Raw genomic sequence first — 27,540 nt, 5'->3', positions numbered from 1 at the left:
CGAATGGCCTTAAAGGGCTCCTTACCAGGCCCCTTCAGAAATTTCCCTTATTCCGGCTAAACATTGGCGATATATTGGCGTTATCAGGTCTGCGAGAAACAACGTCTCAGGAACTCGGCTATTTACAAAGGTGCCAGCAAGTTCCACGAGTTAGGTTGTACATCGGTATCCGTTTCCTGTCTTTGCTAGGATGTGGTATAATGTTCGTTAAAAATCGTGAAAGTGCTTTAACGAGCGTTCCGCTTGTTAAATTCGACCTCAACGTTTATTGGCCATCTCGCTCAAGGACCTTAGAGGGTTTGTTGACAGTTGTAGAGAGTGCGGCAGCAATTTTACAGCCGCTGCCACCTCCACGTCCTCACACACATACAAAAAAGTAAACGGTGGAAAGGTGCGCCGTAAACGAACGTCGTCGCCGCTCGTTCGTACACCGGAAAGGCCCGAGAGAACATCCGAGAGCATGGGGGAAGTAAAAAGGCGTAAGAACGGGAAATAAACCCATCCGATTTGCGAGAGCTCCTTTCGCATTTCGAAGTCTGCTCATATCCGGGAGCCGGAGAAGAGGAAAAAACAAGAGAACGGAGATAAAGCAGGGGAAAAGAGCGCGGCCCTGGGCCCCGCTCGAGCACCAAGACCTTTACGGCGCCATTATTTTGGACGCCATAATTCCTTATCCGACAAATGTTTAAAACAGGGCGTTCGCTGCGGCCGGCTCGGCGCACGCTAAAAAAACGCGCGCCGAGTGGGACGACGCGCCTATATATGCGGCGAACGCGCGCGCTCGCTCGCAAGGGCCTGAATCGCGTAGCAGACAGTTCGCTCGCCGGCCGAGAGCAGACGACAACACGTCCCGGTGGAGCGCCATAACGACGGCACTTTTACGACCCGGGGTTATAAAATGTCCCTCCCGCCTCGGCGTATATATCCGTACGCACATATATATTTCATCCTCCGGTATCTATCGGCCGCAGCAGCATACGGTGCATATGTTTCCAAGTTATAAACAGGGCCGTTTGCCAAAACTCACGCTACAACCTCGGGCGAACCAGTAGGCAGCCCTTGCTTTTGCTGCCGCCGCACCTGGAATCGAGGAGGAGAAAGAACGCGCGCGGAACCGTTTCTGGCAGGGGCCCCTAGATGGCGCGACGCGTCCTAGCCCGCGAGCAAAACGACACTCGGCGGCGCCATTACGGGCGCTCGCGGCGGCGCAACGGCGACACTACAACTATACGTACTCTCCGGAGCGGCGGCGTGCGGACTCTTAATTCGAGATTTATAACCGTGTTCTCACCAATCGCGGCGGCTTTGATGCCCGCGCGGCAGCGCGCCCTCTCCCTCTCCTCGCTCTTCATGGCGCCATAAATTACGGCATTCCCGGGCTGCAGATATGACTTACATCGAAACCCCTAAGTTGTATATATCGCTGATAATAATCCCTGCCTCGGTGCGGCAATAAAGCGCCAGATTTATGTCTCCATTATATTTCACTCTCGTTTCCTTTTCTCGCGCGCCCGTATGTGTTCCATAAAAGGGAGGAGGGCTGGCCGTGTCTGGCTTGTTTTTGAGCATCGCTGCCTTTGTGGACTTCTCTCGGAGCGACGGACGCCGTGGTGCGAGCAGCCCAAGACGTTATGTGGACGTGCCCTCTGGGTCCCCGCGGACATACGCCGTTTTCGCGCGCTCTCCCCTTTACGGCCGGCATAAACTGCGCCGGCGACGGGCAAGCACGCATTTACATAACAGTCGGCGGGCAGGCCGGCAAGGTATACTGGACGAGTTTATGTTACGGCGTCGCCTTTCCGGTTAGAGAAACAGGCGCGCTCCCTGTCAGTGCTGGGCGGCCGTTAAAGTCTGCGCCACTGCTGCTGCAATCTATCGTCGCGTTGCTGTACCTTTATCCTCGCCCTTCAAATCCTACCCCGTAGCAATGTCAATAGTGTCTTGTTTCGCCAGACCTCCTCTCGTGATTACGCCATTGGTGCCTCGTACATTGAGGAGGACTTACACGCCAGCACAAGCGGTCCGGCAGAGTGGGCAGCACGAAAAACAGAACGTAGTAACTCAGTCTTTGCAAAGATGAATGTGGGACACGCTTTTGAAGCGTGCAATGAGTGAGACATGTATTGTCATAAAAAAGAAAGTAAATGCACGAATTAGTCCTACTGGTGCTGTGCTCTCCGTAGTACAAGACGATTAAACGAACGAAAAGGTTTTCATAGCTGAATGCGATATTTCGGGAGACAGCGTTTAGTCCTGCCCGCTACATAACAGTTGGAAAATAATTGCGTTAATGCATTCGGGCATCCATGCATTTACCAACCCCTAGGTCTTGCTTACGTTCCTTGGTGTTAGTAGTTTACGTTCGAATAATAATAAAGCGAGGCGGTGGTATTTATTATAACGAAATGGATTTCACACGCGGTGGTCGTAATATTATTATTATTATTATTATTATTATTATTATTATTATTATTATTATTATGACCACTGTGTGCGAAATCAGTTTCATTATAATACCACCGCCTCGCTTGTACTTGCCAATAAATGCGCATTGCATTAATAGCGAGCGTGATAAGAAGATGCACGTCAGCCATGCGCGCTGAAGGGACTGGGCTGACTTCAGCTTGCTTGTATTTCCCATGCATACACGCTTGTCTATGCGATTGTTACACTCATCCATATACCAGCGCAGCCGATCTGTTACTGCCGTTGGTTTCAACCGTACAGGGCAAGGTCGGTTCTACCTACGACATAGCCGCACGTTCAACAACCTTAAACACTTTTGGCGTTTGCGTCAGGAAAATAGGAGCGCACGGTCTTCAGCTTTTGAAGAAACAATGAGAGTCACCAGAGAAGGTTTTAGCGAGCTATACGCTTTAGCCTTTGACGTATGTCGGACGACGCATGCGCGTGCGCGCTCAGCTCGCATAGCGTTCCCGTGTCGGGGTCGGAAGTATAGCAGTCTGCGAAAGAAAACAATACGGGCTTTCGCTTTATTTCTGACAAGCGAGGACGCGTCAACGCATCGCATAATGTCGTAGCCAAAATGGCGCTTCAATATCTGAGCCACACGCCATCTCCACAGCACTGTATCATTTCAGTAACATTTGCCTTGCTAGTTATGGAAAATTCCCTCCTTGATATTGGAATGACTTCGCACATCTTACGGTTATACACTTTGGTGTTCCAGCCATTGTCACTAAAATGTAGCCCCACTGTTCGGGAAGGCGCTAAATAGCGAAATACGTAAAACCGCACTTGCGTATTTATTTCGCTATTATTATTATTATTATTATTATTATTATTATTATTATTATTATTATTCGGCAATTGGACTCAACGGAGCTCCACAAGATTCAATCTCGCAGTGGCGCCACAACATATTTTTGAGGTTCAGATAGTTGTATAGGGTTGAGGACGAAAAGTTCCAAACTGAACTTGAGAACTAAAAGAAAGGGCCCAGTTTCACCTGAATGGCGAAGCATCGATTGCGATAACAAATTAGTGGACAGCTATACGAAGAGAGGATAGCAGATTATATATATATATATATATATATATATATATATATATATATATATATATATATATATATATATATATATATATATATATGCACGCTAACTAAGTTAGCAAGCGTGGTATCCTGCGCGCACAAGAACACATGTACACATCTCACTCGACCGCCGCGGAAACAGTCAAAACGCTGGAGTGAAGAAGCGCGGTAGCAGCAGCGAGCGCACTGAACTTCGTGCCGCGTCTCGCATCCAGCGCAAACGAAGCCAGGAAAACACAGTGCGCGGCGGACTTTGTCCCCGTCACACATGGCTTTACGGCGGAAGACGGCGCGCTTCCTCCCGGTTTTCCTGCCTTTCGTGCGCGAGATTGAGCCGCGATCGCCCGCGCACCCTCGCACGCTGTCACTCACACATACGGCGCGCGGCGATGATTTTATCGCTCTTGGACTTTATACGGAACCTCATGGCGACACCAATGGCAGAAATGCGCTTGAAGTGTCCCATCTATCGCAATAAAATGAAGTTTCCGATCTCAGGTTAAATAAGATCGGTAGACTTTGCAATACGCATAGAAATGCTGTTTTATCTTGATCTCGGGCGTGAAAGTATCTCAAATTGTGGAGAATAATCTGTTTTCCTTATCGTAGTTTAGAGCCGAGGCTAATCTGTTGCTGAACAAAAGGCTCCCATGACAGGTGGACGCGGTCTACGGACAAGGGGGAATAGCGGGCGGCCGCCGGCCCACTGTCACAAGGACAACGATCACACGCGCCGCGGGTGATCCCCCGGATCACGGGATCGACATAGGAAGATCTGCTTATCCCGCTAATCCGCGACTAACCACCGCGTCCGGCGGGGCCAGAAAAGCGCGCGCGCGGTCATTAGGCGCGCGCACAAAGGACACCTTGCCGGCGCGCGCGAGACAGCTCCGCGTGCTCAAAGGAGACGGGTGGATCGTCTCCGGTGGTCCGGCGCGTCGCGCCCATCCAGCGAGGGTCACCCTTCGCCTCGGAGCAGCGGTGCGCCTTCTTTTTCTACGGCCACTCGATCGTCGCCATGACAGTCGCGTCTGGTTCTTTCTTCTCCGGCGCGAATGATGCGATTCTGAAAGATTAGCGTGACCGAAGAGGAATACCCGGAGAGCGGACAACTCTCTTTCTCAATTCGACGCATTCATCCGCGAAAGAGAGGAGCCGCCGCGGCGGCTGTGGGCACTCTCCGCCTCGCCGCTGAGAAGAGGGAGAAAGAAAAGCTCTCCCCTCCTCTGCCGCAACTCGCCAAAGAAAGACCGCCCCGGCTCTGACAACAAAAGCTGACATAAATCATGCCTGATTGGCAGCTCTGACAACGGGCTGATGGATAGCGTTGTAAAAGTTGACAGCTGGCCCGACGCCAGATCATTAGCTCGACCGGGCTTCCATTGGCCGCGCCGACCGCGGGGAACCGCGAGGGGAAAGGAGAAACCGGAAATTGATGGGCGTGACGTCACGCGTTGGCTCCTCCTTCGGCACACCGGATGTTGGGGCTCCGCGCGCACGTGACGTCCCCGCCCGGAGAGGCGCGATCCGGCGAACGCGTCGTACGCGCAGAACTCGCCGCGACTCGCTGGTGTGAGGACCGTACTCGACTTCGCTGTTCGACTGCGCGATCTCGCAGCGCTCGCGCCGTTTTTTGCTCAGCTGAGGCGGAACGTACAGGGCTTCTCTTCTGACTGAGGCACCGCTCGCCAGGACACTCGCCTCCGCGGAGGCTGGATTATTTGACCCGCGGATTACTCAACGCCGTCAGCAACCGCTCCGGTCATCGCGTGCGACCCAAGTTGCTCATCGCCTTCGTCTGGGTTCCATGACCCATCACCATGCTGACCTCAAGTAATCAGTACCTGAGGCCAGAGTTCCTGTCTCCGCTTCCGACTACGGTGAGTGGCATTCCTAAATTATGAAACGTATTTCGTTGGTAGCCGGTCTTTTGTGGGCCATTCTCCGTGTGGCAACATCATCAGGTATGCCGACCCGATGACGTTGACACCATCCGTGTTGCTTGCATCGTTAGTGACAGTCAGATAATATAAAACTACGAACACAGTCGCGCTTTTTTGCTGTATTATTACGTTGCTTGTTATGTGTCTTAACTCGAGTTTTCCAAAGGATTACTCGAATTATGACTGTACGAAACACGTCCCCAGCTGCTTTCGTTGATAGCCCTGTGTCTTCGTGATGCTCTCTGTGAAAGGCGTATGTTGGTTGCGGTGCTCCTGTTGTGACTGGAGCTGGTGTCAGGTACATATTTAACTATCATCGCGTACACATTGTCTCTAAAATGAACCAACGAGGCCACGGCACGCCGGCGTTTGCGAAGACCGCGCCGTGCCCGTGCGGTGGCGCCGTCGTGCGGTGGCAAATCGTACTATCCGACGTTCTTTCGCTGCGTGTACGTGTCATCCGTATTTGGCCTATTGGCGTGCTATATCATGATTCACTAAGGTAAGATAGAGGCGGCATCGCCACCTTCGCTGAACTGCATACTAATTTGTTCAGAACTATTTGTAGTGAATAAAAAGAATGTTTAATTGGCAAAGAGTTAACGGTGCTGTCCGGCTACACCGACGACATTTACACGTTTAGTGATGATCCAGATAATAATCAAGCATAATAATAATAATCTTTACCTCTTGCTGGCACGCGGTTACAGCCATGATACTAATAATAGCAGCTGTCTAGAATTGGCGCGACCGTTTTGAGATCGTGCAGAACGCGAATTACTTGCAGCGTTGGTGTAATTTACTGGTTGTAAATGAATGGAGATAATTTGACGTGCTTTGGTTATCGCTTAGGGTTGACGCAACAGTTATGTAGTTAAAAGTGGAAGAAGGAAGACATAAATAACTGATCGAAATACGTCCACGTGAGCAGTGCGCTTGCCACTTTGTGAAAGTCCGAATCCGGCCTAGAGAAGTGAGGCTTCACCAAAACATTTTTATTACCTCGGCTTCACATGCAGCACGGTTGTTATCAGGCACGCTCGTTTGTTTAATGCCTGCAAACTGGTATAAAATTTAACGGCCGCAACTTCGAAATACGCGCGACCCTTTTGTGAGGCGTGCACTGTGCAAGTACCCTGTATCTGCTGATAGGATCATCACAGTTAAGATGAGTTGGTAACTATCATTTAATAATGTTGTGCAAAACAAGTTGGCACCAGTGACAGCATATCTCGCACCCCGTTCCTAATGGCGACGTCATAATGTTACACTTTTACGCACCGAGAAGTTGGCGCGTGGTCCTGTTGCAGTCGTAGCTTTGCACTGTTTTTAACCGTGTGGTCATCGCGGTTCCCTGCGGTCTTCGCGAAACTGAGCATTATACGGGAGCGTTTGCACTTGCGCAAAATTCCTTTGCCACTGCGCTTGAATCCAGTGGTTGCGTGTGTTTTCGTGCCACGTACCCGGGCGTGCCGCGTCCTGTCGTCTTTCTTGTCCGTCTGAATCCAGCGCTATGACCTCAATTATTGCAACTAACCAACTAGCACAAAAATCTGCACTCCTGTGGCGTGTGTGCCGCAGTTATTACTTCCCACATATTCCCTTATGTTTGCGTACACAGTCATAACCAACTAAGACTGTGTACGTACTCACGAGGCACTGCGCGACGCGTCTTTCATTGGTTATTTGCGAGGATCCCTCATTTACGGTTTTGCTACCTGTCAGTGTCGTTACGCAAGCCATGTCATGATTGCCAAGTTAAGCAGGGAATGTTTGTTATGTTTAACGAACATTGCCCGACGAGTACGGGTATCTGTAAAAGCCACAGGAAATACAAGTCAGCTGTCGCGTTCGCAATCGGCGCTGCGTGTCACAACTGAGACACCGGCGGTTGCTTTGTTCCCCTGATGCACAAGTACTAGAGTCGTTCGAATGGCATCTCGAACAAGCTCGGCAGTTTTTCGTTCACGACGGCCTCGAGCCCGTTGACGTCACGCGCGTTGACGAGGTTGCGCATTTTTCGCCGGTCGACGTCCGATTATGCCGCGCTCAGTCGGCGCGCACGAACCTGTCGCGGGTGAATTACTGCCGCCTGCGGAGCAGCAGGCGCGAAAAGTGAGCAGCGCCTTTTCGCGAGCCGTCTGTAACGACGCCTTTTGATGGCGCCTGTTATTAATGTCCTCCTCCGTCTCTGCGTGTGGCACCAAATAGGCCAAGTTCTATGGAAGATCGCGCGCGCCCGTGCTCGTCCACTGAATGACACGCTTATACAGGTGTGAGAAAGAAGGAAAAAAAATTGAATGCCTCAATGCCGTCAACCACACTTGCTATTGACTCGCCAAACGTGCTGTTCGCTGAGCACACGCAGTATCGTGGGTGAGCGCATATGTCTGCGAACAGGCGCATGCATTCATTTTACGGCTTTGCCTCATACCTCGTTAGTACATGATTGAGAATATCATGGCGCACGCTTGGAATTTTAGAACAGCCAGTAATGCGTGCCGCCGCCATTGCTCTGTAGGGCCTGCTACTCGATTTCCCTAGCTTTCCTTTGTTTTTTTTTGGGAGTGAAGAGCGCTGTTTGTTGAGGAAGGAAATGGGGCGCAGTAAGCTGGACTAGAGAGGCTATCTCGTCTTGCGTACGAATATTGACACGTTATCGAAAATATAATGTCTGAGTTGTATAATGCGTGTAATGGCAGACTTTCTGCAAGTTAACTGATGCCGCAGCGATCGGCCTTCGTTTTTCGCCGTCTGTGCGCGGTGTTTGCAGCCTCCTACACGACGTCTCAACTTAATCGCGTCTGTAATAACGCTTTGGTATGTATACCATGGTTAGGAAATTGCCTTACTTCGTGACGTTCACAGTATAACGACGCATCCATATTTCGGACCGGCGAAAGCCCTTGCCTGTGATCGGTGGAACATGCACGGCTGCGGCATTATGTGCCGTTGTGAGCTTCTATCGTAGCCCAGTAGTAGTTTCCGGAATCGACTCTTACCTATATATGTTAAGAAGGTATGAATTCTACGAGGCCTATCTTCTATTCCAGATAGCCACTTGTGTGACAAATAACTCCCATGTTAAACAAGAAAAGAAACGTGTTGCTGTTCAGTTTCTTTCGCCGTACACTATGTGCCGCCTTCACCCGTATTTTCTTTTTGTTTGTTCATCACACGAAACGCCCCGGCCGTTTGGCACCGCCGTAGGAACTCTGTTCGGGCTCCTTCGCACATATGACAAGTTGACCAGGCAACCATCGCGTCGAACGCAAATAGCCAAGGCTTTTAACGCCGTGGCTGAGGTCGCCGACGGGAAGAGAGAAGTGTTGTGGGGACAAGGGAAGGAAGGAAAGGCGACTGTAGTATAAAAAGCGAACGCATCGTCGAGCCCAGGACGATTAAGCCACGCGCTCGAGGGCGTCGTGCAAATTAATCGGGAGCCCCCGCTGTCCTCCTGTGCCTGTTCTTCCCGCAGCCGGGGTCCGCGCTTTGAATAAATTGCCGCTGCTTGGCGCCACTCGATTTTTCTTGTCGGCGCGCTTGCGTTGTCGACGCGCGGTCCGAGGAAGCCCGCGCTCGGAGCGCCTCAGGCCGCCGGGCTGTGGGTGAAAAAAAGAGCGTGAAGGCATACCGCGTGTTGCCACGTCACCCAAAGGGGTCATCCGCCCGTGGTAATTCCTTGAACGTAGAAACGCCCCTCTCCACATTCTGACGCCCAAATACTCCGGGACTACCTCATTCCTTATGGAGTAGCTGTGCGTCGGATCTCTGAGAATTCGAAGTATCTAGTCGAGCGGTCTCTTATTTATTCATTCATTTTGTCGTTTGTTCAATTTCTTGCTTAATTTATTCGCTTCTTCGTGCGTTATAAACTGCGACTTTTTTTTTTTTTTATGGAACACTGAAAAGACTTGTTTCGCGTTTCTGCGGTACAGAACTGTGTAGAAGATCGACAAGGACAATAGTGGCGCATTCGGTACCGCTTGCAAAGACATCTAGTAATGCGGATTGAGTCTGTTTGTCGAGCAACTCTCGTTCGTAGGCAAGTTGCGGCAAGCTTACAGGCCGTGCATGTGTGATCAAATGTCTGAATTTTGTGGTAATTAAGACGCGCAAACTGAAATTTACAAATGTACAGGAAAGTTTGCAGTACGAAGTCTGGACTGCAGTGCGCAATTTCCAGTTACATTCAGAGGCCGAGTGGAAAGTCGGCACTATCGCGGAATCTCTGGTCGATATACTCTTGCTCAGAAGAGCATCTTACGAGTGCTGAAAGTGCTCTTTGTAGCCGCGTAGCATCTATGCTGGGAGGACCACGTGGGCCGCAGAAAGAGACGCCGCGACTTGCTCGCAGTGCGATTGCACCGCCGCTGCGTACAGGGGGCCCCCTCTTGACGATGAAAATGTGCTCTTCCGAAACTGGGTCCTTTTTTTTTTTTTCCTCCTCCTTCCTTCCGCTCGGCGAAGATCAGTTTCGACCCCGTAATGACTCTGAGAACGGGCTTCCCATCGTCGCGACAATTTTCACAAAAGTGGCTGCCCGTTAGCCGCTTTCCGTGGGGTCCTTGCCTGAGCGAGCGGCCAGCCTCAAAGGACGCTTGTCCTGCCGAGAAACAGCGCGTTGCATGTTCGCCGTAACGTATCATTGCTGTGCGGGTCGCATGACGAGGCGCGGTACGGGCAGCGCGCATTCTGCGCGGGTGAACCGTGCGCCCTTGCCATGCCTGGAGAGCGGATGCTTCGAAGGTATTCACCAATACCAGCCCGGTGTCCTGCGCTCCTGACGAGCAAATCTCGCAAGTCACCGCTGTGCTCCCGCGAGCTGCGCGCGCCATCTCACCGCCTGGCAAGAGATGGCGCTCGCGCCTCGGGCGGGCGAAGCCGTGGGCTGCTGTGGGACCAGGCGGGACACAAAGCGCGCGTTGTGCACTGTGACGATGCAAATGATAGGTCGCACACATGTCCCCGTCTGCTCACTGGGTTCGTCAGATGTGAGTGGATTCTCGAATGCACGAATACGACTTTTTTTTACATATGTTTATAAATAATTTTAGGTGTATGCGGTATAGGTGTTTTTTACATAATTTTCTTGCGCTCGCGTACTTAGGTTATTCACCTCTCAAGTTGACCAACCGTTCAACTATTGACGGAAGCTGTGTTTCCCTTAATGTCGTTTTATCGTGTGTCACCACGATGTCTGACGCGAGTTGGTAGAGATTAGTCTGCATGCCCGCTTGATCTGTTGGTCGGAAGGCTCACACGCTGCTACCGCTTCTTTTCACTATTTTTCGATTATCCCACTGGAGCACTCGTTAAGTGCCGTATTTGCACGATTCTATGGCGCGCCCGATTTGTAGCGCGCAGTTCTGTTATCACCAACATAAAGATATAACTCTGTGCCGATGCTACTGCGCACATCAAGTAACGAAACCTGAGTCGACGCATACCGTGTTCAAACAATTTTATGGAACATGCAAAGGCAGACAGACGCGCACACAGCAGAGTCTTAGCGGCTAGTCGCTATCGGAGTCCGACGACACCTCATTTTCGCGGTTTATCGACGACAGAAAGTCATCTTCAGTTTGATCTAATCCATTAGAAATGCCACACGTTCAGCAAACTGGAAAATGGCGAGCGCAAATTAAGGCAGAAAAAAAAAAGTCCTTTCGATGGCAGTGCAGCTAGCTACCTTGCATTCGTTTTAGTATGAATCGGTTTCGTTTTTGATGTTGAGTAGACTTGATTACGATTGCAACGCGCATGCAAACTTGAACTCACTTTTTAGCCAAAGAAGCAAGGGTGGGTGGGGTGAGAGGTGCGCGTTAGAATCGTGTAAATACGGTAGTTATGATGACGGCAGAGTACCAATTTGCCGAAGCAGGGAAAATATATTGCGCGCTTTTGAACGCGAGTTAACGCCACGCGCGACTGAAGCTTTCGCAACACCCCGTGATGACACGCAAGGGTTGCGAACGGAAGCTAAACAGCGCGCGCTGAAATTGCTCTCTACTGTATTATAGTTCGCGAAAAGATAGCTGAAACTATACGGTGGTAGCTCGCACCTGGCGCTTTGTTCCCGGTGCGAGCACACACACACACACCTGTGTGTGTGCGCGCGATCGGAGCAAAGCAAGGGAGGAGTTACCAACAGGTCATCCGTTTTATAAAGCTTAGCGAATCCGCTGCCGCCTGTATATTACCGCTGTTACCGCGTTATCTTAATTTGGTTTGAATATATTTCAATTCCTGATAGCGCGATCTGGCGTTATCTCGCTGCGACTATCGCGGTAGTGTAGCTAGTGTCGCCGATCGGAAACGGGAGCTGGACAGAAAGATCGCAGGTGAATTAACTTGAAATCGTGTCGGGTGTCGAGGGAATGAGTGCCGCCTATAGATAGAGGAAGTAGCTGTTTGAGTGTCTTGTGTGTCGTGCTCGATGTCAATGTCGTGGTGCTTATTGGATTCCTCCACAAAACTAAAAACAAGAAAAAAAGTTTGTATTCGGGCAGGCGTAGAGAGCAAAACTAAAGCTTGAATAATGTGTTGATGCTGTCGCCGGAAAGATGTGAAGTTTAATGCCATACTGATTATATTCAGTGGCAAGAGCGAAGGCGGATTGTCATCAAAAATGGCATCATATGATATAGACCTCGAGATGTCGTTCCGTTGCCAAGTCTGAGGGCTTTAGACGCTAGATATAGGAGCGAGAGGGTCATTTTATTTGTTTGTTTGTTTCGGTTAACTGAGGAAATGCTTCGTACAAATACATATTTTTTTTCTTTTGCTCGCACGTCTGTATTCATTATTTTATTCAACATCTTCCAAGTTGATTTTATGAAGATGAAAATTATGCTTAGCTGTCCCGCTTGCGCGTCGCAGCGAGGGATATAGCTTGCGGTTTCGGCAAGCTCTTGTTATTCTAAGTATATATTGTGCGCTTTTATAATTTCGTTCATTTGTGCAATAATGTGCAGATAGGCACGGAGACAACGACAATCGCAGCGCGCAAGACCATGGGCTGCAGAAAGCGAATGGCCGTATTTCTATATTTCCTTTATTTTTTTTTTTATTCACCGCCTTCATATAGGGTAGATTTGCGCTGCTGTTTCTCCAGCACGCGCGTATGGTCCGTGATGGATTGGTTTATTGTAAAACTGTTGCAGGCAAATGGCAGCTTCTTTGGTTAGACGTAAATAAGGTGTGTTTGCGTCAGTAAGCGATATTTACTCTACTGATATGTTACCAATATGTTCGCTTGTTAAGGTAAGATATGCAGCACGCATCAGTCTTGGTGTCGTGGCTGTTTCTGCGCTGGAAGCAACAGGAAGAGCTGAGAGAATGTTTGTTCATACAGCTCAATACTGACACGTAAGCTGAAGGTGTGGAAGCCAGCAGGCACCTTTACGCCTCGTTTTAACGATGGTGACAGTTGTGTGTTTCGCACTGCAAATTTTGTTATCCGTAATGTAATTTTCCGCTGCGCCACGTTTGGTCAAAAATTAACATGCTAGCGAGCTTTTTTAGCCTTAAGAAGCACAGGAGAGTGGACGGCAGGCAGCAGCCCTGGCAGCGACGATTTCTGCAGCAACGAACCCCGATAAACGTTCTTTTTTTTTTTTTCACGTTGATGTCTAGGTATAGTAAAGATTCACTGTTTATGATTATGTTGTTGCCAACGTCATTGCTTCATCAACAGTGAGTAGCACATAGCCCGTCATTGCACTAAATTTTTTATACGCTGTGGTTGAAATCAGCGTCACCAGAATTGCCGCAGTTTAATTTTACTCCTTCAAAACGTTTCCGGACCATCCAAAAACCTCAACGACCAACGGTTATCTCAGGGACTCCGCGAAGAATGTTTCGCCACAATGTATGTCTTGAAAAGCTGCAGCTGAATGACATGGGCGCGAAGCCCGCGACGCCTGCTCCGTGCCTGTGAGGTGATGTAATAAGCCTGCAAGTAGAGCGTCACGCTGGGCTGGACAGCATTGAGGCCCATCCACAAGGAACCAATTTTCGACGGACTTTCGGCGTCGACGCTCAGCGAGTTTCATTGACGACTCTCAACCACAAGATACTCTTAGTCTTCGAATTACTTCAAACTTTGCGCAACGTGGCCAGATCCTTCCTTCTTAAAGGCCCCGAAATTAGCAGGCCGATTTTGCAAAATGTTGCACTAACAGAACACTTGTTTTTACTCCATAATGTCTTGTAGTTCTGAAGCTTAATAAGAAGGGTTTTTAGCTTTAGCGCAAATGTGTACAGTATTTTGCTTGTTTGTACTGAAACACGTAGCACCAGTGACATAGCATCATCAGCAGCCGCCGTGCTCGCTAGTGTGCACTCCGGCACTCCCTGTCTTTGAGTATTGGTGCACAACGTTTCATTATCGTACACTGTAGTTACGGCAGATATTTCTCTATGTACAGAGAAGAGCTTCTGCTGCTGAAGCTGAAGCAGAGAGACAAAAACGCCGCCGAAGAGAGACGAAAACACCATTGCCAATGACGGCGTTCAAGGCTGCACTGTTTGCCCTGACCGGAGCACGTGAAAGCGATCAGCTGTTCCGGTAACCACGTGGACAAGGCACTCACTAATGGCAACGCGGGAAGCTTGGTCTGTGACTGGCCTCCGAGCTCGCTCACATGGCGCGTCACGCCGTCTCGGAGGCCATAGTTTGCTTGCCTCTTGCAGCAGAACTGATAGTTAGGCGAGTTGGTAAGTATTCATGGTGAAATTTGTAGCGCGCACAATAGACAGGGAAGGAAAGACATACACAGAGAAGGAAAGCGCTCGTCTGTCCACCTTCTCTGCGTGCTTGTCTATTGTGGGGTCTACAAATTTCACTATAAATGCTTGCCACTCGCTTCGACCGTCATTTCCGCCGTCGGCGCTGCCATCTCACTTACTATAAGTTTTCAAGGTAGCGCCACTCCTCCTTTTCTGCTTGCTTCTTCCTCCGCGTCACTATATGGAAGCACCCCCAAGAAAGCTCGAAACTAATCAGGGCATGCAGACCAATAGGAATATTGGGTGATTACTTTCATATGCATTATAATTACTTTCATAGATACATTATTTCGCACAAAGGGTAAGTATTCGTTTAGTTTCTAGTACAAGGTATATTATATAAACAGCATAATATGTGCAGTCTAACCTTCAACGCTGTGCATGTTGAACTTTACACCAATCGCTATGGCGTCTCACATAATCCCTCGCATGCGCCTGCTTCGATCCATATTCACGCTTGTTACTTGATCTCCACCCGACGGCAGAAATGAATGGTGAAAGCAGCCATCGCTTAGTCTGATCTCACACTGAGAGCAGGATATTAGGTATGTTTTGTCGTTATTGATATCAGCTATTTGTTTTGACGCTGTTTCCTGCACAGACGATGCCCAGGGGTAAAATTTCTTTTATCTTAGCAGATGGCGCCACAGCCTTAGCGCTGGTGATGCGTTAAGAATTCCGTACGCTTTGAAAGCCTGCTTGCGCACTGCATCGATATTTTACTTCACCGCTTTTGTACAGTACGCGATGACGGTAACGAGCAAACGCCAACTAGACGACGCGGCGTAGGTGCGCATATTAAGCGGGGCGAACTGTTTTCAGTTAGACAAACCCAATGGCACTGCAAAGTGTACTGCAAATAAAAAGAAGCCCCAGCATTCAAGTAAGTACGGCCTTTAGTTGCAGCGCCGAAACATTTGTTGCTGTGGCGTATCGCCGACGCCGGCTGCGTGTTCGCATCGACGGCCTGGCCATACAGCCGTTTCGGGGCTCGCCCCCCCCCCACCCCACCCCACGGGCTGCATATCGCTATTAAAAAATGTTGCCTTGAGTCAACTATGACGTCTCATAAGCAACGTTCAGCGGAGCCAAGGCTTCGAGGTATAGGAACACAGGTGCATGAGGGGAGTTGCGCAAGGTGAATATAATTCGCATGTCTGCTAGTACGCCACATTTGCGTAGTGTTGCGTAAAGACGGACGTTTCGGATGCTACAGCGTCTGTAGCAGGCGGTAAAACGCAGACGAAAAGATTTCGATGTGTTCGCCTACCTCATTGGCCGAGGCACTGCTCGCTTCCAGAACTTCTGATACAAAATAGCACAGCGCCGTGTGCCTTTTTACGCAACTGCCGTGCTACACTCTAAAACACCGTTGGCTACGACTACGCCGTCGGGCAAAAATCCAACCGGATTATTGGCGCATGCGCGCTAGTTTTCAACTATTCTGCAATATGTTAAATGTCACATCTAGCCATTTAGAACATCGCATGCAAGCAATGCACCAATCACAGACGAGAATGAAGGATAACAGAGGGAATAAGCGCTACGTCATTCTTCTCGCTACGTCATAAGTCATTCTTTGTTAACATTGCGAGACGCAGATACGAAAGCGTGCCTGTGAGGTCTTGGCTCCCTCCCTATCGCCAGGCAATCATAATAGAGCTTTAGTTCGGCGTTTTTACGCTCCGCTCAGCAGCGGAGCTGAAGTGCGAATGCGCATGCGCCCTCCGCTTAGTCACAAGCTGGCTAGCGGAGCGAGAAGCACGGTCCGCTTACAAGCTGCCTGAGCGGAGCGTCGCTGCCGTCTTTCGATAGCGAGGGTGGTCGATGCGCGCGCCCTCTCTTACATCGAGGCACCTTGCTTGCCTCGCCCTTTCCAAGATGGCTGCCTCCAGTGACATGTTCTCGACCATGCCGTGCACTTCAACCGCGGCTTTATGTTCGCCTGCGCAGCCCAAGCCACAAAAGCGATTTCGCACAGACGGAGGTTTATGTTTCCTAAGCGAAGTTGCAAGTGCTGACCCATTTGGATGTGGTGCGCGCTGTGCAGCGCATTGGTGTCGGAAAGTATTGGATTGGATGCGGAATGCGAGCTCGCTGGCTATCACGTGGCGTTTCCCAAGACGACGCTTTATTTTCCACTGGATAAAATGGACCGGTAGCGCATTACAAGCGCACGTCTATATACTTCATGGCCAAATAAGTTTTATATATATTCGTTTTACTTTATAAAAACGATCAATGAGTGCTTTTATTTGTTCCATTACCCTGAATTTGGGCAGACGGCGGTGAAACTACGAAAGGTGTGCTTGAAATCAGGAGTGCATTCAGGACTCGATGGCAACCAAAGGTCAGTGGGACGCCTCGCATTGGCGCTCACGGGAGGACTAGAAATGAAGTTGTGCAGGGTGATATGGGCTGGACAAGTTTTGAAGTGAGGGAAGCTCACAGTAAAATTGATTTTGAAGAGCGACAGAGGAATATGGAAGAAACTAAATGGACCGGGAGAGTGTTCAGGTATTTGTACTGGAAAAACATTCATTCACAGTGGAGGAAAAGAACTAGCAAGTTTACCAGCAAGTACGCGATCGCTATAGTAAGTAACATGGCAACAAAGAACGTCAAGCGGAAAATCAAAGAGGCTGACATAATCTCATGGGTGGCGGCAAAGGAAAAGAAGACTGCTATGAGTAACTACTTAAGAGGAAATAACTAAATCAGGAAAGAAGCAGTTTACGATAACTCAAAGGGAAGCTCTTTTCGAAGCGAGATCAGGATGCCTAAGAACACGCACTTATGAAGCGAGATACAACAAGGAAGAAGAAGCATGTGCTTGCTGCGGCAAAGCTAGGGAAACGATGGAGAATGTTTTATTAGAACGTGAAGATATCTGCCCAGCGGTCGATTTAGGCACCTCTGGCCTCGTTGAAGCCCTTGGGTTCAGCGAGAGCAGGGGGAAAGTAAACATGTCTGCAATAGAGATTAGTAATAAGCGATTGAAAGATTGGTGGAAGAAAAATAGGGAAACGACGAACAGCGGAGGCGTACAAAAACAAAGTTCACAATAGGGGTTCAGAAAATTTGGCCGCGGGAATTTATCGTGTTTTTTTTTCTTTCTTTCTCTTTTTTTTCTTTTTAACATAGGTAGGAAATTAGGCAATATAATAGCAAGAGCTTAGTGGCGCAACCCACCACCCCGTTCCAAGGGGGACGCTCATATCATCTATCCATCCATCCGTCCGTTCTGCTACGCTAAACGCATAACTAAAACGTGAAAATCACCCGCCGCTCCGCTGTGGTTAGCGAGGCAACTCGGGGGCGGAGCGGACCGTCAGGACGCTCAACCAAAACACTCCAATGTGCATAGCGATTGGTGCGATGACCGCTACCCTTTCGCGAGGACGTGCGCATCGTGTCGCATTTATTAGTTGTATGTGTAGACAGCGTTATGCAAGTGAATCGAACACGTCATGTCTGAGCATTTGCGATGGCATGTCAGTTATCTGAACGTAAGAAGGCAAGCTGTCTTCCTACGATTCGGCACCTTGACGTAATGGTAATGGATGTTCGATTGCTAGCGATTTCTGTTTAACAGTGGCCGCGTTTTGGAGCCTCAGCTTTCGTCATCCAGAGAAACAGCAGGTGTTGAGCTATGCGAGACTGGTGCATCACGTGTATAGTACTTATAATGTTACAGACCACCGTATTTAGCCGTGTGCGATGGGCTCTTGAGCAACTGTGCGCGTGTTTCATTTTTTCTTCTTCTTTGTCGTTTGTAACCGGGATGGGTAGCAGCGCTGCACTCCACAGGGAGTGCACATTTTTGCACTTGGCTGGTGTACAAGAAGGAGCTCGCAGTCAAGTAGACTTTTGCTTAGACTCGATTTGCCAAGGTATTCAGGGATAAGCCGCTTACAATAACGGTTTTTGCAATCCCTTAACGCCATCGCATATGGGAAACTGCTTTATATTTCCTGATCCCGCGAACGTCAAATAAGGATCAGCGCCGTCATCAGTATACACTTCTTATAGTTCTGTTTTCCTATTGCTGTCTCGAACACGCTGCTCTTCTCCCCCGATGGGTCTGGACTGGTGTCGACCAAGTGTTTGACATGGCCACTTTGGTATGCGTAACTGCGGTCGCATGCGAGCACACATGAGGCCTTCCTTCTACGGCCGCGCCTTATCATCGCGCCATATTGTAGATTCATGAGCAAGTTAAAACAGGCAACTGGAGCTCAACTAGTGATTGTTCCGGTCGATTAACCTGCGCGAAGTCTTAAAAAAGTATATTGTGTTTTAGGGTGGTGGTCAGAACACTGTGAAGGAAGGCTGCGAACTCAAACTGCTTAAGGGCAAACGAACAAAAATAACAGGTAGCGCTATGCTTGGCTTCGACTTTTGCCTATGTGCTCTGTAGTCTTCGTGTCTGCCTTGTCCCTTTATATCTTTATATCCCTTTTCCGCAACCGTTTAAGCGGCAGTTTTCTGCGCATCGTGACAATCGCTCCGCTTTCACGGAAATAGGAAGCGCTATGTTGGACGTATGTCTATACGCCGAGACCTTTATATTGACGGTGGATGGGTGAGGGTTGGGCTCTAGATATCATGAACGGCATTCACGCAGTTATGACGCTTATAGCGCGCATTTGCGCTTGCTGGCAGGTAATGCTCCTTGTATGCGTTTCTCACCACCGACCAGGTGTTACTTTCTTAAAGACGGGACGGTTGGATTTTGCGATGTTTCCGGCAGAGACAAAAATATCGCCTAAAATAATTTGTAGGAGGTCCACTTTTCTTGGGGGCGGCGCGCGGCCTCTTGCGCCCGTTACGCGTGCCTGTCTGTGTGTGTGTGCATATGCGCGCTGTTGCATGGCGCATTGTGCGGCGAAACAGTGCGCTGAATGTGCGGCAGAGGCGCGCACGGCCTCATATTGTTCCCCATATATCACGACCATGCGTCATGAATCGCAGGCGCTGTCTATTCAGGTCTATTTTGCGATCCAAAATTCCAAGAATGTAATCTGCGCGCCACTCCTCGCTATTGAGGCGCGCGGCTTTGTTGGCACGAACCGCGTCGTTCTTGTCGCAATGCGCGCGGTAATTCAGAACTGCGAGGAGCACAATGAGAGAGGCCTCTTGCAGCAAGAAGACTGCTGGCGAAGAGGCAGCGAGAAAGTGAAGAAAAAGAAGTGGCGCCGTTAGCAGTTTAACGATTTGTCCGTTGTCGTGTGCAAGGTTTAAGGGACAAAGCGGCGCAATGTGATGGAGGGCTTCTGAGAATCGAACGCAGCCTTTGCGCTTCGCGTGATGGAGCGTATTCTACTTTTCAAGATTGTGTTGATGATCATCTTAAATGGTAATTAATCTTCCTTGCTTGTTCGTTATATAACTAAAGAACCCACCCCTATGTAATTCCCCCCAGAAAGGAGCCTTTAAGGCAATAAAACTGAACTGTTTTCCGTTCGGAGCCGTGGATGTGCACGTCGCCCGATTCCTGTCTTGCGTGAGCGCAACAGCAGCGGTCGCGTTTCGCAGTGCACATCCAGCTTTGTCGTCGCCTCATGTCTCGTAGACTACGACGCTCGGTGACAAGACGCGGCACACAACGGGCGCTTGTTGTGTGTTGGTTTTCATTGAGGTTTTCCTCTGCCCGGTCTTCCTTCATTCGAGGTGTCCTAGCTCGTTCTCTGCGACTCTTTTGCCGATTCGTGTCATGCAAGAGCGATCCACAATAAATATGCATTGCGATGTGTGCTCCTTCTTTATGTCTCCCCTTTCAGACTTCGTTTAAAGACGAGTTGACAGTCGCCGGCGTACCTCTAACCGCATAAGATGTTCTTCTTTACTTTTCATGAGCTTCAGGTCCTGCATTATTATTATTATTATTATTATTATTATTATTATTATTATTATTATTATTATTATTATTATTGAAACGTACAAAGATACGTAGCAAGAAGAGAAAGAACAGGCTGGAAACAGCCTCCCCCCCCCCCGCTCCCTCCAAGGCTAAACAATGGCCAATAGAACGTAAGGATTCCTATCACTCGATTCTCTTCCTTTCTTATCGTGCACCACTCACTGCCAGCCGATCCCGGTGAGCTAGGCGAAGCGCCGCTCTGGCCTGACGAAACGCGAAAAAGAAAAGAATAGGAACAGAATGGTTACAATATATCATCAGTATATCCGTTTTCGAGTCACGATGTAATCACATACAGCTATGGCTCCTGCGAAACACGGTAACATGACCTCGTATCGGCGTGCAGCTAAGGTTTTGCTATTTCTCTTTCGACACGGCTGCGCTGCCAGTCTGTCAAGTTTTAGCCGTATGCGTCATCCTGTGACTGAAAGCCTATTGTCTTTCTTCTAAATAATTTGAGAGCCTTACGAACAGGTGAGTGATCGAGGGGATTTAGCTTTGCCATGTCGCTCACTTGGAAGAAGCAGTTGGCCTGAACTGATTTCCTTACTAAATTATTGCGATTCTTTGGATAGAGCGGAGTGCATCTGCGGAGGAGTATCGGGAAATGTCTAGTTCGATGATTCCCACAGTCTGCGGGGCGATTGGCCTTGCCAGCTTATTCAGCAGGCAGTGCAGTGGTGGGCAAGTGGCGTTCCCACCGCGCCCCCTGTGAAACGGTCACTGTCTCTCGTTCGCACCGCGTCAGAGAACGCAGATTTAAATGCAAATGATATATAGTACGTCAATGAAACGAGAAAATCTGATGACGATAAATCAAACAATAGTTCTTGGGGTATTCATAACGTACACCCGGCCACTGTGTCAAGCGCTATTTTTTCGCGGCTATCGAAGGTAGCGACATATCAGGCCTGGCGCTTAAAGAAACGAAGGCTCCAGACGGGTGCGTTGTCGAATGCGTGCACTTCATTGTCTCTGGGGATGCGCACTAACACTCCCGACGCGGCGAGTGACAGGAGCGGGACATTTCTGCGGCCGAGACAAAGGTTTCGCGCCGAGGCGGCGCACATGTGTTGCAAAGCACGCGCAAATGTTCGCCTGCTTCCGAGAAACCTATGATGGATTGGGGCGTCCGGCTGTTTTGCACTCTTATTATTCGTACCTTCGAAAGACCAAGCGAAGTATAGGCGATCGACGCCGCGACATTTACTCCTAGCGCTCAGGTCATGTGCGATAGACCGAGCTCTTTCGGTTCACGCACGCTGCTTATAGTCTTTGCCGTCACACTGCTTCCACTCATCCGATCGGAACGTCTTCCTTCGCCCTCCGCTGCTGTCGTGTTATGTTGACGGCAAGAATGAGTGAAGTTGATAAGCACTTAGGGAAAGGAGAAACTGCTCCACTCGACATCTAGAAGGATGGCTAGTATTCAGGTATCGTACTTCATTGTGTGCGCACTTCGTGTGTCTTCTCTTATTCATTTTGACGGACAATCTGTATTAATCACATCGAGTGCTACGTACGAACTACGAAGTCACGTGCGTGGCAACTTGCTCGTGTAGCCGCAGCTGTAGAATCGCTCGTTTTCATTCTACCTCCACAATCGCTAGGTGCTTTGACTCTTCCTCCTTCGTGAGTTTTCTTTAGTGGCGAAGCGTCAAAGCGAGAGACTGGGCTGATTTTAAACAAGGTCGCAAGCTAAAGCTCAAGACCTGATGCTTTGTCCTGCGTCTTTAGACATGCTGCATACATTCTTGGCAAAAGTGGCGAACAGGTGTCTAGCGCTTTATCCTGTTTCCTTGTTCGTGCTCCACTTGGCTGTGTTCGCCAGTTTTATTATATTGCTACTGCTAGCCACCAGCAAGCCATTGGCGCCATGATTTATGTTTTCTTTTCGCTTTTTCGCAGCTCGACGCCAAGAAGAGCCCTCTGGCACTGCTGGCGCAGACATGCAGCAACATTGGCGCCGACAACCCCAACATCAAGCCCATAATTCCACCGCTGGAGAAGCCCAAGGACCAAGACAAGAGCAAGGGCAAGTCATCGTCGCTCTCTTCTTCTTCGACGTCCTCATCGAGCCAGCTGGACGACAAGCCGTCCTTCAAGCCCTACGAGTCGGCGAAGAAGGAGGACTCCGCCTCCAATGGTGACGTCGGCGGCGGCAAGAAGTCCCCTTCCTCATCGTCCAAATCCCCGCCGCGGGTCGCCAGCTCGTCGCCCGCTGCGTCCATTGCCTCCAGCGGCAAGGCCTCGCCTACGGCTTCCGAAGGCGGTCACTCCAAGTCTGATGCTTCTTCAGGTTCAGCGACGGCCATCACGACGACTACCTCCTCGTCATCGTCGACGCCTTCGTCGCAGAACACGCTGAGCGGCCTTGGCTACGGCGGTGCCGCGGCCCTTGGCTTGGACCTGGCGCGCGACAAGGACGCGCTGTCGCAGTTGACCTCTCTGAGCGCGGCCTACAAGGGGCTCAACCCGCTGGCTAACTGCTGCTCGCCGCTGCTGGCGGGCCATCTGCCAGGAGGCATGGACGGCTCGTTCCCCGGCGCGGCACTGGCGAGCCAAGCTCTCAAATTGGGCAGCTACCCCGTCGGCTCGCCCCTGTCGCCGTACGTGGGCTACGCACGGGTGAAGACAGCCGGCGGCGGCACCTCGCTGGTGCCCGTTTGCCGCGACCCGTTCTGCACGAACTGCCAGATGAGCATGCAGAGCGCCCAGCTGGGTGTCTGTCCCAGCGGCTGCACCCAGTGCTCGCACGACCGCCTGGGTCAGAGTCTGGGCCTGAACCCGGCGCTGGTACCTCCTGGGATGGGCTCCAGCGGCCTCGGCTCGCCCCTCTACCCAGGCGCGGCCGCCGCGCACTCAATGCTGACGCGGCCCAACGTGTGTAGCTGGATGGTGGGCGACACGTACTGCGGCAAGCGGTTCTCCACCTCTGAGGAGCTGCTACAGCATCTGCGCACCCACACCAACCTGTCGGTGACGGACTCTAGCGCGCTGCCGCTGCTGTCGCCAAGCCTGTCGGTGCCGTCGGTCAGCCTGAGTGCAGCAGCCGCCGCCTGCCACCTGCACTACAGCACGGCACCATCGCTGACCACGCCGGCTGGCCTTCGCAGGACCTACCCGACCAGCCTGAGCCCCGTCGGCTCCCTCTCGGCGCGCTACCACCCGTACAAGCCGCCAATACCGACCTTCCCCGGCACACCATTCGCGCCGCTACCTCACCCTTCGCTCGGCATGTACTACTCGCCCTACGGACTCTACGGACAGAGGCTAGGACCTCCTGTGCACCCCTGAACACGCTCTCTTACTCTTTCGTGGCCTGTGGACACTCGCCAGTGCAGTGCCATTACCCCTTTCCCACCTACCCTCTCTCTATACGGCTGCTCACTTGTAAGAAAGTTCTTCACGTGGACTCTTGTGTGCGCACATGCGTTGAAGCTCACTTGGACTCTGAGCGGCTTTCTTCTCATCCCGAGCGTAGTTTGTAACGATCTCTGTCGAGCCTTTCATGGCTTTGTGCCCCGCGTTGCTCGGCAGTGCTTGTCTTTCGTTGGTCTCCCTCTTCATTTTTTTTAACGTGTTGTTTAGGCCCCAATAGAAGTTTGTCCGAAAGACATCGCTACGGAAATACTTACCGATAGGCCTCGTTGTGCCGGTAACATATGCAAGCAATATGCAGTTCTTCCCCTTTGGTGAATTTGCTGCTAAGACTGAACCGGAAATGCACGGGCAGGCATCCGACGGGCTGTTCTGGCTCTATTTAAACACGATTGTTCGCAATAATGTCACGCCTGTAGGATTTATGCACTCGAAAGCGTCGTGTGATTTTGGAAATGTACTCCACGTCACCTGCACGTTGTCACAGCTTTTTTTTTTTTTAAACTTTCGCGACTGTACTTTGCGCACTTTTGCGATTCCACACTCGTCACTTGTGGGGCTGGGTTTCACCGGAATGGCTCAACTAAAGAATTAACAGCTGTGAAACACTTCTTGTCTTTGGTCACGCGCCTGTCAATACGTCAGTGGACATCCGTTTTATTGGCTGTTGTCAACATCCGCTGTATCCGGCGACCTTTGTCTCCCTTGTCAACCTTTTTCTGTCGGCGGCATGCTAGTACAGGTGGCGCACCGATTGTCATTCATGCCGTGACATCTTCAAAGGATGGAAGATATTAAGTCAATATGAATGCAGCCTCTTATTGTTTTCGCCCTATTTCGATTAACCGCGCGGATGCAATCGGCATTCGCACTGGCAAGCTACGTCACTTGCTCGTTTAAAGCCACGTCACAAAATGAACGACGGGGACGAGGAACGTTGTCCTTCTCACAAAAGGCGCAAACTACTCACTTGTTCATCATCGACGGCCTATGCCTGCAAGTCAGGCGCCAATTTTCTCACGTCGGCTCTACCTTAACGACAGTTGATCGCCGCTTCCTGCTTGCTTTTTTTTTTTCTTTATTTTTTCCCCCGCATATTCACTTTCACGATGTGGGTTTCGTTATGTCGCCATAGCGGGCCGCGCGGCCTAACAAGGCTGCATCTATTTTAGCTGGTGTTCTGTTCGTTTCCACTTAAGTAGAAAAGAAAACCATTTGTGATGTACGTTTGCTGGCAGTGTCGCCGCAGGCATGCTCACTCTTCACAGGCTGCACCAAATTTGCACGAATTTATATCGACGCTACGTAAAAGCCTTCAGGCGCTCAATTCATATACTTGTTCACTGCCATCGCTGGCGTCACTTCTAAATGTGTCACATTTTGTCTTGTTATACCAGCGCTAATGTTATTCTCCGGTCACCGGCTCATCCCAGCGTGGCGGTGATTTCGTGCACGCTCCGAACGGCGTACATGCAGGACTGGAGAGTACAAACGTTAGGGGGGAAAATGTGCGGTAGAAAATTGAAAAACAAAAGGAAAGGAAGAAGGAAGAAAAAAAAAAGAGCAATGCTTTCAGTTTGGTACATGTTTCAATGTATAAAAAAAGAAAGAAGCTACGAGGGGCATCTTCGTGATTGCCCCATCGATCAGGTTGACGAATGGTGCCTAGCTCGGCGCGACGCGATGGCCTTGCTAATCTAAATGAAGCGTTTCTTTGAAAAGGGGAGAGGGAATTAGCATACGCGAGGGGAATCGCGTGATCCGAATGGCAGATTGTGTGCTAGCAGAGCGCTGCAGGCGCGCGATTTATAAATATTCGTCGCGCCGCTGCGTTTTACGACTCCCTGGGAGTTGGGCCTCTTTTTTTTCCGTGTGGCCGCTCTCGATGCTTATCTTGAGCGATGAGCCCGCGGCTGTGAGTGCGCGCCCCCTACGTAGTGGTTGCACCGCGGGGCGCACACCGTTACGACAAAACGGCAATGGTCGTTCATTGGTTCACCGCTCCTCGGTCCGGTGTCGTTTCCTCAGATAATAAAAAATATTTCCAGTGGTACGTGCGGTCTCTCTGATCGGCGTGTACTAAGGAAGACGCCGCACTGCAACGCTTAGGATATGCAAGGAAAGAAGGAAAAAATCGGAAAGGGTTGGGAGAGGGTAGGTGGGACCAGTTAGGTTTGTTAACCATTGTTACTCGCGAAGGGTCCCGCGTCATTCCACTGGTTTTGCAATGTGTCATTGTCGGGCAATCGGGCAATTTACAGCTTAGCGTCTTTAAAGTTAAAGCTACATATTCACTGGAAAATCGAATCCCGCTGTGTGTCCACTGAGGGAGAGGAGGAAAAACCATTTATTAAAGAAAAAGAGAGAAGCCGCCGACTTAAAAGAGGAACGAGTAGATCACCATGAAACCTCCAAGACCAAACCCCAGCGTCGCGTTTTTTGTAACTAAGCCTTTGCCTGAGTAGTTTCACTTCCCCGGCTTGCTGCTGTTTTGGCGGCGCCTGTAGCTGAAAAAGAGCGCGTAAAGCCCTGCCGCAATAGAGGTGCGCCTCTCGACAGGAAAACTATGAAAACTATAGACACGTGCGGCCGGTTCGTGTTCGGTGCCGCACACCACGCACACAGGGATACAACGGTTCTTGTTGCTTGAGAATGTTGGAATTGGAGTGTAATGTTTTATCTTCTCTGGGAGTTAAACGGGGAAGCGCTTCCCAAAGGAGAATGCATGCTCGATTTGCACTATAGCATGCCTATACGCGGTGTGATCTCTCCTGACGTCAAATGCTAAGTCAAGGGTGTCCAAAGCGTGTTGCCAAAATAACACTCAGTCTTTATTTTATTTTTATTTTGAGACATCACGTGTTTCAATTGCGTCGTCTCGTCCTTATTCTTGTGGGAGGATTGTAACATATATACTGTACAGAAATATGTCCGTTCGCGTTTTCGTCTTGTGTGTTGCGCAATTTCTTGGAAAGTTCGTGGCTACTTTTCATTGTTTTCGCTTGTGTGAGATGATCGAGTCGTGTACATTAATATATTTGAAGTCGCGCGTGCGGAATGCGCACGCGATAGTCTTTGTTTGTATTATTTTGTTTATTGTTGTACATACTCCTTGATGCCGATGATCCTGCAAATACATGACACTGATGAAACCTGGATTATTGTCGTCTCTCTCTTATCGTGTCCTCTCTTCTTGGCTGTAAGCGAGAAAGTGCGGTACAGCTCCCGCACGTGCCTACAAGGCGACGTGGATGGAGCTATGTCCATCTCCAGAAGGACCAATAGTTTGCAAAGCTCAACGCTTTCCATGGCAGTCTAAAACGAGGATCTCTCAACAGGCGACTGATGATGCCGTTGTTTTAGTTTTCACGCCCTGCTTCCATGTCCCAAAATTGCCGTAACCATAACGCTTCTTCCACATCGAAAGTTCGAAGCGTACTCAGCGTGTGGCCATATGTTACCTAATTAAAACTTGACTTACGGATCACTGAACTGCAAGCTGTAACCCGACAACACGTTAAACATTATATGGCGCAGTTTCTCCCGCAAGCGTACTGGCCTTTCTTTCGAGAGGGAATTTCTTAGCAAGCTAGCTCACTCGCTCAGAGCAATGACGCTGGGCATCCTTACTCTGATCAAGTAATGACGCTCAGCGTTGCTCGAAGGCGTTAGCTAGGGCGAGTGTTAGGGCTTACGAGATCGGGACGGAGGTGATGTCTGTGCACACTTTCAACTCATGCCATGTGAGGTACATTACATTTGTCCTTACAGTGGCACTGTTCGTCTTTGAAACCCAGCGACTTGTTCTACGTGCAAACTTGTCGCATGCTTGCTGCATGCTGAACTGCAAGCTGCAATGTTCATCCATGCAGTACAGCTTTCTCATGCACCTACGGAGACCCCAAAACTCTGTACGGCATATCGTCAGCAAATCCTGTCAGGAT

The 27,540-nt window shown here is 50.0% G+C and overlaps 1 protein-coding gene across 3 annotated transcripts; it reads left to right on the top strand.

Moving 5' to 3' along the window:
* Positions 1-5,095: 5,095 nt before the first annotated feature.
* noc (zinc finger protein no ocelli) lies at positions 5,096-26,754 on the top strand. 3 transcript variants are annotated; one of them, XM_075690566.1, is made up of 2 exons: positions 5,096-5,436; positions 22,124-26,754. In XM_075690566.1, exons 1-2 carry the CDS (start codon positions 5,377-5,379, stop codon positions 23,510-23,512), a joined length of 1,449 nt encoding a protein of 482 aa, XP_075546681.1. In that variant the 5' UTR covers positions 5,096-5,376; the 3' UTR covers positions 23,513-26,754. The 3 variants fall into 3 exon arrangements, with proteins under 3 accessions (XP_075546681.1, XP_075546673.1, XP_075546688.1); XM_075690558.1 differs by lacking the exon at positions 5,096-5,436 and adding an exon at positions 10,341-10,493; XM_075690573.1 differs by lacking the exon at positions 5,096-5,436 and adding an exon at positions 21,426-21,648.
* Positions 26,755-27,540: the final 786 nt, after the last annotated feature.

The sequence above is a fragment of the Dermacentor variabilis genome, chromosome 1, assembly GCF_050947875.1.
Source record: "Dermacentor variabilis isolate Ectoservices chromosome 1, ASM5094787v1, whole genome shotgun sequence".
In the NCBI taxonomy this organism is placed as follows: Eukaryota; Metazoa; Arthropoda; class Arachnida; order Ixodida; family Ixodidae; genus Dermacentor; species Dermacentor variabilis.
The sequence above is the reverse complement of the archived record's forward strand: the minus strand, read 5'-3'. Positions and strand labels throughout refer to the sequence as shown.

Coding starts and splice junctions, on each gene's coding strand:
- noc (XM_075690558.1), top strand. CDS start 10,356: ATGGCGCTCGCGCCTCGGGCGGGCGAAGCCGTGGGCTGCTGTGGGACC. Junction 10,494..22,123: donor GCTCACTGGGTTCGTCAGAT/GTGAGTGGATTC, acceptor GCTTTTTCGCAG/CTCGACGCCAAGAAGAGCCC.